We start from the raw sequence: 12,618 nt of genomic DNA on the forward strand, positions 1-12,618 counted from the left end.
TAGACAGACTGACGGGTAGACAGACAGACAGAAGTAAAGATAGATAGACAGACTGATGGATAGACAGACATATGAATAGATAGATTGACAGATGGATGGATAGACAGAGAAACGGATATATAGACAGATAGATAGACAGACAGGCGGATAGGCAGACAGACAGATAGAGGGACGGATAGATCGACAGACAGACAGATGGATGGATAGATAGACAGACAGACGGAAGTATGGATGGATGGATGGATGGATAGATAGACAAACAAACAGAAAGACAGACATATGGATGGATAGATTGACAGACGGATAGATAGACAGACAGGCTGATTGATAGAGGGACGGAAAGATAGACAGACAGATGGATAGATAGACGGACGGATGTATAGAAAGATAGGCAGACAGACTGATTAATAGTTGGACGGATAGACAGACAGATGGATACATAATTACACAGACAGACAGACAGGTAGATATCGCATTATAAACTGTATTGTAAATGTTCAATAATATGTTCAATAATATTACTGGAATTAATTATATGTTCAATAATATTACTGGAATTATTAAATAAACTGAATTAATACACACATACTTTCCATAAGTAAATAAACAGACTCAGTAATGGACAAAATATCTTCGGTGTGGGCGTACACATGAGTATTTCATATATATACCCTATTAAGTCTTAAATGTACATCATATTTGTAAATTGCACCTAATTCCAGTCCTTCCCTTTTGTTCCTCTCCCGCAGATCTTTCCTGTTCTGCAAAGATGGAAACCCCAACAAGTGCAATGTCCACAATGAGACGGCGCTGCACCTGCTCTGCATGGGGCCGCAGATCCTGCTGGGTGAAGGAGCTCTGCAGCCGCGCATCAGCAGGCCCCAGGAGGACCAACAGAAGCGGGCTGAGTGTCTCCAGATGATCCTGCAGTGGACCGGAGCCAAGCTGGACCAGGGAGAGTACGAGAGAGCCAATGTCAACGCCACCGACAACAAAAAGAGCACCTGCCTACACTACGCGGCGGCGGCTGGCATGAAGAACTGTGTCGAGGTAATCAGATTATTGCTTTTTTAACCCTTGTGTGCTGTTGGGGATGTTTTCATCCACTCTGGGGTGATTTGAGTTTTAATTTGGCCACAGGTTTCTCTGTGTTTTAGCCAATGGAATGATTTTTGGTGACAGATCTTATTTTGACACATGTTTTGGAGAAATGCTTTGACATTTTTCGCAAACTCAACTATACACTCAAATTGACTACCCTTTCATGTCTTCATCGTTTGCAGCTTGTGCAAAATGCTGCTGCTCGCATGTTAACAGCCGAGAAAGTGAGCACATTATACCAATTCTCTACTCCCTCCACTGGCTCCCTGTTAAGTTTACAATTGATTTCAAACTTTTGATGTTTGTTTTTAATGCCGTCAATAGCCTTGCTCCTACTTATTCATGCGAAATTTTGCGCATTCACAAACCCAGCAGAGCTTTGTGTCTGCTGACCAACTTCTGCTTGAAGTCCCTCGGTTAAGATACAAGCAAGTGGAGTGATCGCTCTATTGCAGCGGCAGGTCCTAAACTTTGGAATACACTTCCTACTGAGCTTCGTACAATCACTGAGCTGCCGCTTTTTAAAGCCAAGCTTAAGACCCACTTGTTTAAATTGACTTTTAATGCATGGCACTGACACTTCTCTCCGTTTTAGTGTTTGCTGTATTTTATTGATATTTCTTGCATTGTTTTGCATTGTCTGCTTTTTGTTGTGCTGTATAATTCATTTTTTACTTGTGTAAAGCACTTTGGTCAACCTTGGTTGTAGTAAAGTGCTATATAAATAAAGGTTGATTGATTGATTGATTGATTGATTGATTTTGTTATGTTGGTGGCTGTTTTTGCCCCATTGACTTCCATTATAATCACATTTTTTGATTGCAAAGCCATTATACCATTACATTACACCATTATAATCATGCTTTCTTGATTGTTGCTGGTTTTCCCTGTTGGGAAAAGATACAGTTTTTAATTTTTACTGTTGATCATCAGTTGCAGAGCAAAAAAAGCTGATTTTCTGACTTTTAGATGGAGTATTGTGAGTGTGTGTGTAAAAGAAACCTTTGCACACTTATGTTGACATGTTTAAGAAAAATTTAAATATGCAGCTCAGCTCTCAGAACATAGTAAACTTAGTAAGACCCAATCCCAATTCTACCCCTTAGCCCTTCCCCCTACCCCTTGTTTTGCGCGATCACGTGAAGGGGTCGGGGGTGTCCTAATTCTCTTTAGCTTGAAGGCTAGGGGTAAGGGGAAGGGCTAGATACCCCTTGAAACAGACAGTTTTCAGGACCACACTCGAAACCAAGGGGTAAGAAAATTTCCCAGAATACACCAGCTACAACAGCAGCATGGCTGCGCACAGAAGTAAGGAGATGCACAAATTAGTGTTTTTTTGTCATTATTATGAATTTTTACAACAAACAAACATATGTTTTAATATATTCATAACCGCGTTCGTGTTTCACCGTCATAGTTAAAAAAAAAAGTTAAAATAAAAACCGCTAAATTTCGCTATTTATAATGCATAAAAATAACTCCTGCATATCAGTCCCACTACATTCTGACACTCGATGACACTCGAATACCCTGTCAGAAAAGCCTAGTGGCTGGGAATGACCTTTTTTCAGTGTCTTTGTGTTTACATAGATGAATATGGCCACGGTGTAAATGCACAGTATAGTTACGATCTCTTATTGCCACATTAGATTGTTATGATAACATGATATTGTTGCCATCAGTGATTTCCTGAAGATAAATACCAAAAGAATAGCACAACTGGAATAACTACAGCAGTCGTGATCGTCGATCTCATATGAAGCAACAGATCACAATGACATATGATGACGTGTGCAGGTGTTGAAGTGCTGTCCCATTTCTAAGGGGTAGATTTTGAAGCCCTTCCCATTCACACTCGGTTTTAAGGGCCATGGGGAAGAGGTACAAAAATAGAATTGGGATTGGTCCTAAGTGTGTTTATGCACACACACTATAACCTGCTGTTTTACTCCATGTAAGAGCCAGACACTTTTTTTTTTTTTTTTTTTTGCATAGGCCTATCTAAAGGGTTAATTTTGCCAACTGTTGATCACCAGTAAAAATGACAAATTGTACCTCTTCCCAACAGGAAAAACCACCAACAATCAAGAATGCATGATCATATGCTGTCATGGCTTCGCAATCAAAAATATCATTAATAGAAGTCAATGGGGCAAAAACAGCCTCCAACATAACGAAAGGGGAGTCAATTTGAACAGTACACAAGAGCTAATCTGGTTTAGATTTCTTATTTGTTTTTCAGTTTATTTAAAGGCAGGGTTTTCTTGAGCCTACAGTACATGCTCCATGTTTTTATGCAGGTTTTGGTATAATAAAAGTATAGTAAATAGTTTTTTAACAGTTTTTTTTTGTACATTTTAGTTTGATAGGCTGCGATGTCAAGTAAGCGATGTGATAAATTAAATGTTATCAGTGTTTTCTGTGTGAAAGAGGCTATAGTGGATCTGTGCATTTCAGTTTTTTTTTTTTCATTAAAATAATTTTGTACCTTTTTTGTGTGTTTTTTTGAGTTTTGTACTTGCGTTCTACACTCGTTTTGCATATAATAGTAGTTAAGTGGACATTGGTAAAAAATACATTCTGTTTAAATGTATGAATGGTGGTATAAAAGATTTAAGTTGTAAAATATTTAAGAATTTTACATTGAAATAACTCTTAATATGATTGTTCTGTTAATTTCTATGAAATTATATAGCATTAATTATAATATTAGGTTTAAAAGCCTAATACTAATACAACAAATTATTCAAAAGTTCAATTCAATTCAATTCACCTTTATTTGTATAGCGCTTATACAATGTAGATTGTGTCAAAGCAGCTTCACATAAATAATCATAGTAAATAGCAACAGTGTAGTTCAGTTTGTAGTGTTTAAGTTGAGTTCAGTTTAGCTCAGTTCAGTGTGGTTCAGTGTGGTGTTAATAATCACTACTGAGAGTCCAAATACTGAAGAGCAAATCCAACGATGCGCAGCTCTACAGATCCCAAACCATGCAAGCCAGTGGCGACAGCGGAGAGGGAAAAAAAACTTCACTAAATGGCGAAAGTGAAGAAAAAAAAAAAGTTCTGAAACAGTGTTGGTTTTCAGTGGATCCTGATAATGTTTAATAATAATGTTTTTTCTATATTTTATTTTTTTTGCTGGATCCCTAGAAGTAACCATGCTTTATGGCAGATTAATGATCGTTTGTGAAACCACAATTTCACAGGTCGAACTATTATTAGTGTACCAAAATTATGGTTCGTTGTCATACTGCCAACTAAGAATTTGTAATGTGTTTTTGCAGTTGTTGGTGAAGAACACTGCAGATTTGTTTGTGGAGAACGAGGACAGGGAGACGCCGTGTGACTGTGCGGAGAAACAGCATCATAAGGATCTGGCGCTCAGTCTGGAGTCGCAAATGGTTTTCTCTCAGGTTCCAGGAGCTCAGGAGATCGAAGCGGAGTACGCTGCTCTTGACCGCAGAGAGGTAAATGACTTTAGTGTAGATATTGGGCCATCTTGTACCCAGTGTATTCATAGCTTATGTATTTCGGATATATTTCTGTAACACTTTAGGTCATAAATCATGCTATTAACTACTGGCTTCTTACCGGCCTATTATTAACTGCTTGGGTTAGGGTAAAGATACTGTATTAACTGTTTATTAGTAGTTATAAACTATGATCTTATTTTGCATTCCTAATCCTGCAACCCAAAACCTAAACTCAACTTCTACCGTACTAACTATTAATATTCAGTTTAATTCATCTTTATTTCTGTAGCGCTTTTACAATGTAGATTGCGTCAAAGCGTCAAAGATTAACGTAGAAGTTCTAGTAAAGTTCAGAAGTTCAGTTTAGCTCAGTTCAGTGTGGTTTAATTTTCACTGCTGAAAGTCAAAAAACTGAAGAGCAAATCCATGGATGCGCAGCTCCACAAGTCCAGAACCAACCAAGCAAGCCAGTGGTGACAGTGGCGAGGAGCAAAACTTCACCAGGCTCAGTTGGGCATGACCATTTCTCCTCTGGCCAAACTTCTTGTGCAGTGCTGCAGTCTAGGCGCCAGAGACTGGAGAACGCTGGACCTCCATCCTGGAGAAGCTACAGGTGTGAGTAGGTCACCAATGGGTGTTCAGACTGCCCCACGGGATCAATGCGAAGACTTGTCTTTCCTTTGGGTCTTTCAGGAATCAGTCTCATGCTCTCCACTCCTCCATGATCGCCACAGCATCTTTTCAGGATACAGCCTGGTCCAGGATTATGGAGACCTCAAGATAATGAAAAACAGACAAACATAGTTGTAGATACCGATCAAATTATAATGTCTTTTGGGAAGTGTTCCCGGCTCCATTTGCCCTACTTAATGCAGCCTTAATAAGCTTTAAGATATTTCTTGTCCTTTATTTTGTGTTTGAGAAACAAAAAACAGCAGTATACTGGTCAAAAAACATCCCAACGCTTTCTTTTCAGTAATAAAATAAATATAAAACTGCAATTTGTGTTGAGAAATCACATTTAAGGAAAAAAAACTCCTCAGAATGGAGCAGATGTTTGCAAAACTCTGCAATTCATCATATCATTTTGTGTTAATTTGAGTTTTTTAAATATCTTTTTCATTTAATAAATGTATGATTCTGTTCAGCAAGGATGCCTTATATTCATGAAATAATGCTGCAAAACATTTCTGTCAAATAAATACTATCCATTTTCCCATTTATCACCGAATTCTGAAAACAAGTTTCTCATAAACACAAATCTCTCATAAACATTACTTGCAAGTTTCTTACCAGCATAATGTGTAATTAACACACATCAGTTGTTCCATTTGTTAAATTAGTTTATTTATTTACAGTACAATATATAATGCACCCTTATTCATTCATTCATTCATTCATTCATATTCCTTCGACTTAGTCTCTTACAAATCAGGGGTCGCCACAACGGAATGAACCGCCAACTATTCAAGCTTCTATTTTAAGCAGCGGATGCTCTTTCAGCCACAACCCAGTCTTGGGAAACACCCATACACACGCTCTCACACACTATGGCCAATTTTCTTACCCAATTCACCTATAGCGCATGTGTTTGGACTGTGGGGGAAACTGGAGCACCCGAAGGAAACCCACGCCAACCCGGGGAAAACATGCAAACTCCACACAGAAATGCCTACTGGCCTAGTCGGGACTCAAACCAGTGACCTTCTTGCTGTGAGGCGATAGTGCTAACCACTAAGCCACCGTGCTGCCTAATGCACCATTTTTCAGAGGAAAAAATTTAAATAAATAAATATATTTGAATACATAATTGTGGCTTATATTTTGCTTAATGGTAATTGTAAGTCTAGTTGGAATGTGAATTACAGCATGGACATTTTTTTAGCATGATATTGTGTAATTAACTTAAACTATTTACAAAATGTGATCATTGTTTTAAAGCCAGATATCTAAACAGACTGTTTGTAGCCTCACAAACCCAAAGAGCAACATTTATTGTGCAGAGGCATGTGTGTGCACCCTTATATCAGAGAAAAGTGAGCGCAAGATAAATCACAACTGGCTAATGCACTGTCACCGTGGAAAGAGGATAAATCCAGCCGCCAGCAGAATTGTTGCCTTTTTCTGATCCATACACCCAGAGCAATATTGAAGTTTACATGGAAAAGCCGTATTCATGTTCTATCACTCAATTTCCACACTTTTCATCTTTATCTCACAATTATCTTTCATTTATCTCTTTCCTCTTTCCTTTCTCTAGCCGTATGAGGGACTGAAGCTGCAAGACCTGCGTCGCTTGAAAGATATGTTGATCGTGGAGACGGCAGACATGCTGCAGGCTCCTCTCTTCACCGCCGAGGCTCTTCTGCGAGCTCATGGTACGAGTTAACTGTGTTTAAAATCGAATAAGAAAGCTGGGATCACAAGTGATATATTTTACAATAAAATTGGCATCATGAGTGGATTCTAAAGTTGTCTGAAAACTCTCAAACACGTTTCTAACGAGACACAATGCTCCTCTTTTACATCCTAAAGGAGCATCATTAAGTCATATTATGCTTTTTACACTTAATGTTCAAGCAAAGTAGAAAGTAACTAAAGAGAGCTATTCTCATTACTCCAACAAACACAACCAACGTAATAGAGTGGAGGAACTATGACGTCAATTTGTATGCAAAAACCCGGAAGCCTGTTAGCATTTTAGCATTTCCGGTTCCCTCGCCCCAAAGTCAATGGGTTTTTTCAATGGGATTTCAGTTAAATGGCTTAAATAAGGTTCGTGGCTAACACAACTTCAATATACTTTCACGTTTAATTCTACGACATAAAACACATCAGTTACATCACACTCTTGAGTTTTTAAATCGGTTACGCTTCTTTAAAAGGACAGTTGCTATCAAGTTGCTAATTGGGACTACAGGCGGTGTCGGAGACATTATACGTCATCGAGCTGATCTCGTCTGGAGCGTAGCTCGCTTGTGTTGGGCATTTGGATTTGTCTGTTATCAATAGTATATTATAGTTTGTAGTATTTTTCTAATTGGGAATTCATATTGTGTGTAGATAATACCTTCACTTGTAAAGGCAGTCAAGACAGATTAATTTGTTGATCATTTATTTTACTTAAAAATATGGGGATACTGCTTACCAGTGCAGCCTGTCTCTTTCCTGCTCTCAGTAATGCAAACGTTAATAAATGTATAAAAATACACACATATTAGCTGTCATTTTAACGTGATCAAGTGATTTTTGTCGTTTTTTTTCTTCATCTGAACACATTTAACTCTGTCAAAACTGTAGTATTTACACTCCTTCTTAAAATGTATAGCAGATGTGACTGTATGGGCTGCTTTTCGCTGTACTTCGTGACATAAAAAATACTGAATGTTGTTCTGTGCCCATGATGGAACCTGCAGGCATTTGATAGACTTGCTCCTTACGCCTCATTTCTGTCGTCTGTTAAGGTAAGCGGGCTGTGTGCACGCGAGTGATACACTTATTTAAATGTGTCTTATGATAATAATATGTAGGCACATTTATACACAGTTTTAAAACTTTTACAACAACCGTAAAGCAAAACCGATTTCCCGCGTATAAACAATCCAAAAGGCACGTAGGTCTATGTGTATTTGCATATTTATTTGTTTATAATTTATAGTGTGGATTATAATATAATAAACAGAGAGATTAACTCTGTCATGGACATTTTTTCTAAAAAAATAAGATAGAAAAGTTGTCTGTAGTAGGGTGCTGCTGACGTCACAGGCGAGCGCCCTGAAGAACTGTAGTTCATTTATAGCCTAATGTTAGCTTTTCAATTCTTGCGTTTGCATTTAAGATCCAAAAGTGCTCAAAGTTGTATTTTCGTGTGAGGATTATCCGGCTGGACAAAACATGTAAGTGTAATGAACTGTGTTTGAGCACAGAGCTTATTATTTGCAATCTTCGAAAAGCCTATGGGAAAATACTATGGGGATTTTATTGAGGGAACCAGTTTTATGCTAGCAGCTGATTAGCCTACAAGGTGACGTCATAGTTCCCCCACTCTATACATCCCCAAATCCGAAAAATGGGACAGTATGGAAAACGCAAATAAAAAGACGTGATTTCTAAGTTTACTTTGATTTGTAAGTCATTGCAGACAATACAACAGCACATTATTCAATGTGTTCCTCATGATTTTTATTGTTTTTTTTTCAAGACACATTCCAATTTTGGTTCCTGCAACACATTTCAAAAAAAGTGGGAACACTAAAGCGTTTACCACTTTGGCCCAATCTCTATTTTTGTACCCCTACACCTTCCCCTTGGCCCTTAAAACCGAGTGAGAAGGGGAAGGGCTTCAAAATCTACCCCTTAGAATAGGGACAGCACTTCAACACCTGCACACGTCATCATATGTCATTGTTATCTGTTGCTTCATACGAGATTGACGATCACGACTGCTGTAGTTATTCCAGTTGTGCTATTCTTTTGGTATTTATCTTCAGGAAATCCCTGATGGCAACAATATCATGTATCATACCAATCTAATGTGGCAATAAGAGATCGTAACTATACTGTGCATTTACACCGTGGCCATATTCATCAATGTAAACACAAAGACACTTTAAAAAGGTCATTCCCAGCCACTAGTCTTTTCTGACAGGGATTGCTATGCAGGAGTTATATTTATGGATTATAGAGCAGTTATTAGCAGTTTTTATTTTAGCGTTTTTTTTAAAAAAGCATATCGGTAAAACCTGAACGCTAGTGACGCCAAACAAAACAAAGATATAAAACAATTTTAACTCGAGAGTAACCGCTGCCCCGCTAGAAAGCATAATGAAACAACAGAAATTCTTCAGCGCCGCATTCTTCCCTGTTCTTAGCTATTGAATAAATAAAAAACAAAAGATGGCATTCACCTCTTACCTGGTGTCTCTAAGAACAAGTTACCTACGTGTTTGCAAGATGGAAGTCATACGACATCTTCCCTATCCACCTTACTCTCTGAGAAAAGAGTGAACGTAATGAGCAGTTGCTCGATATGACTTTGGAAAGAGCTGGGGCGAAAAGTAACAAACAAATCAAACGAAACATAAAACATAGAAGTCTCCAAAGTGGGCAAAATGGTGCAAACTAAATTTACCCAAACGAAAGTTAAGCAAAATAGCCAAAAATCAATATTGTGTCAGCAAAAATCTACAAAAATGAGATCAAACAAAAGTGCGCCTCTCTCTGCTCTTCCTGGCGTCCTTTTTATATTGCATCATCACCAAATGATGACAGACTGGTCTCCTGTCCAATCTGCTTTCGGAGAAGGCGGACCTACTGAAAATGACAGGCATAAAGAGGGAGAGAGAAAATACAAGCAATATACGTTATCTGCGGACGTAACAATTATAACCTGCAATTATATAGTATATAGGTGATGTCCATGTGTACATGTTTAATGATGTATATTAAGTGTGTGTGTATTGTTAAAGGTTATTAAAGGAATAAAGCAACACACAATACATAAAAGATGAAACTAGATTATGCACACCTCTAGCCAGTCATTTAAAGCTGCTCTTCTCCTGAACAGACTGGGACCGGGAAAAGCTTCTGGAGGACTGGATGTCCAATGCTGAGGAGTGCTGCCAGCGTTCAGGTGTTCAGATGCCAACTCCTCCACCCAGTGGCTACAACGCCTGGGACACCCTGCCTTCACCCCGAACCCCCAGAACAACCCGTTCCTCCGTCACCTCTCCTGATGAGATCAGCCTGCTGTCACCCACTGATGGCCTTGCTCTGGTCAGATTTATCTCTGTACATTACTGCAGTATACACAATCTTTAATAATCTGTGTGTAAATATATACAGTAGAAGTCAGAATTATTAGCCCCCCTGTATTTTCCCCAATTTCTGTTTAATGGAAATTTGATAAGTTTAGTTAACTTCTTAGGGCTTTAGTGGCCACATACAAGGACAGCACATTTTAGCTCTAAAGTGGCTATTTAAAACACTTTGAATGTTTTATATTTTGGTACAGACATACAGTGTCATCCTGCAACTGTTTTGCAGCATATGAAATGTCTCAAATACTTTTTTAACTGTCCGAAATGGGCAAAAAATGTTGTTTTTACTCTCTGATAGTCAAAACATGTTCAAAAAATATGTATGTGTTGTTAATGCTTTAAGAAACAGCCAGGAAAAAGTGTTTTATGTAAATTTGGACCACGAGTCCACACATATGGACATCATTTTTCTCTATTAGTACATCATATCAAAAGATGTTACTTAGGTTTTATTCTAATTAAGCTCCAATAAGCCCAAAAAGCAAAGAGAAATAAAAAATGCATGTAAAAAAACAGCTTGGGCCTTAAAAGGTTTATTTTTTCAACACATTTGTAAACATAATAGTTTTAATAACTCATTTCTAATAACTGATTCTTTTATCTTTGTCATGATGACAGTAAATAATATGTGACTAGATATTTTCCAGGATATTAGTAATCAGCTTAAAGTGACATTTAAAGGCTTAACTAGGTTTATTAGGCAAGTCATTGTATGACGATGGATTGTTCTAGGGCTGCACGATATTGGAAAAATATGAAATTGCGATATTTTGTTTTTCTGCAATATACAGTTGAAGTCAGAATTATTAGCCCCCCTGTTTATTTTTTTCCCCAATTTCTGTTTAACCGAGAGAAGATTTCTTCAACACATTTCTAAACCTTTGCCATGATGACAGTAAATAATATTTGACTAGATATTTTTCAAGACGCTTCTATACAGCTTAAAGTGACATTTAAAGGCTTAACTAGGTTAATTAGGTTAACTAGGCAGGTTAGGGTAATTAGGCAAGTTATTGTATAACTATGGTTTGTTCTGTAGACAGTCGAAAAATATATATAGCTTAAAGGGGCTATAAAATATAAATAATTTTGTTCTTAAAATGTTTTAAAAAAAAATAAAAACTGCTTTTATTCTAGCCGAAATAAAACAAATAAGACTTTCTCCAGAAGAAAAAATATTATCAGACATACTGTGAAAATTTTCTTGCTCTGTTAAACATAATTTGGGAAATATTTAAAAAAGAAAAAAAATTCATAGGGGGGCTAATAATTCTGACTTACACTGTATATTGCCAAATAAATGACTTTAATAGCTCTATTCGGAAATAATGTATTAATTTAGTTTGATTGGGATGATTCTGGAGGGAATTGATTCATTTGCATAAAATTTGTTAATGTAATTTCAAGCATTGATAAATACAATGGATCAAAGATACAAGTGAATAAAAAAGTGCTTTACAATTTACTCTGCAGTCTTAATAGTATTCAGCTACAGAAATTGAATAAAAAAAATGTAACTGAATAGCACTGAATAGTCTTCATCATATTAATAATTCTATAAATTTAACCTTTATTAAAGTTACAAATTCTAAAATGTCTTGTCCCTGAATGCTTTAAACTCTCCTGAAATGCTCACACATACACAGGCCTTAAACACATGCAAGTGATCATTTTCTTTATTATGGTTACACTTTGCAATTGTGGTTCCTGGAAAACTATATCAACTCAACATTGCAGGTCTTGCGATGTCACCATTGCGCATGTGCACATTGCGATATCGATGCTGAAACGATATATTGTGCAGCCCTAGTTTGTTCTGTAGACAATTGGAAAAAATATTGCTTAAGATGGCTAATAATATTGACCTAAAAAAAGTAAATCTGCTTTTATTCTAGCTGAAATAAAGCAAACAAGACTTTCTCCAGAAGAAAAAATATTATATTAAATACTGTGTACAATTCCTTGCTCTGTTAAACATCATTTAGGAAACATTTAAAAAAGAAAAATAATCACAGGAGAAATGTCTATGTTTAGATTTGACACTGTCTCTTTAATGTCTTTTGCCCATGTAGTGTGGGATTTGTATGAGCAGCATATCTGTGTTTGAGGACCCCGTGGACATGTCATGTGGACATGAGTTCTGCCGGGCATGCTGGGAAGGGTAAGTTTATTTGTTTAAAAGAGATCATATGGGTATGTTGTGTTGAGATGTTTGTGTTGAG

General features: G+C 37.2%; 1 protein-coding gene across 2 annotated transcripts in view; it reads left to right on the plus strand.

Moving 5' to 3' along the window:
- The window catches only part of ankib1a (ankyrin repeat and IBR domain containing 1a), a 72,398-nt gene that overhangs the window by 23,728 nt on the left and 36,052 nt on the right, over positions 1 to 12,618 (plus strand). For both annotated transcript variants that reach the window (XM_056479419.1, XM_056479420.1), the window contains exons 3-7: positions 750 to 1,050; positions 4,389 to 4,571; positions 6,838 to 6,955; positions 10,144 to 10,352; positions 12,469 to 12,557. In XM_056479419.1, coding sequence (XP_056335394.1) covers positions 750 to 1,050; positions 4,389 to 4,571; positions 6,838 to 6,955; positions 10,144 to 10,352; positions 12,469 to 12,557 — 900 coding nt within the window. The remainder of the gene's footprint in view (positions 1 to 749; positions 1,051 to 4,388; positions 4,572 to 6,837; positions 6,956 to 10,143; positions 10,353 to 12,468; positions 12,558 to 12,618) is intronic.

This window comes from Danio aesculapii, chromosome 19, assembly GCF_903798145.1.
Source record: "Danio aesculapii chromosome 19, fDanAes4.1, whole genome shotgun sequence".
NCBI classification, from domain to species: Eukaryota; Metazoa; Chordata; class Actinopteri; order Cypriniformes; family Danionidae; genus Danio; species Danio aesculapii.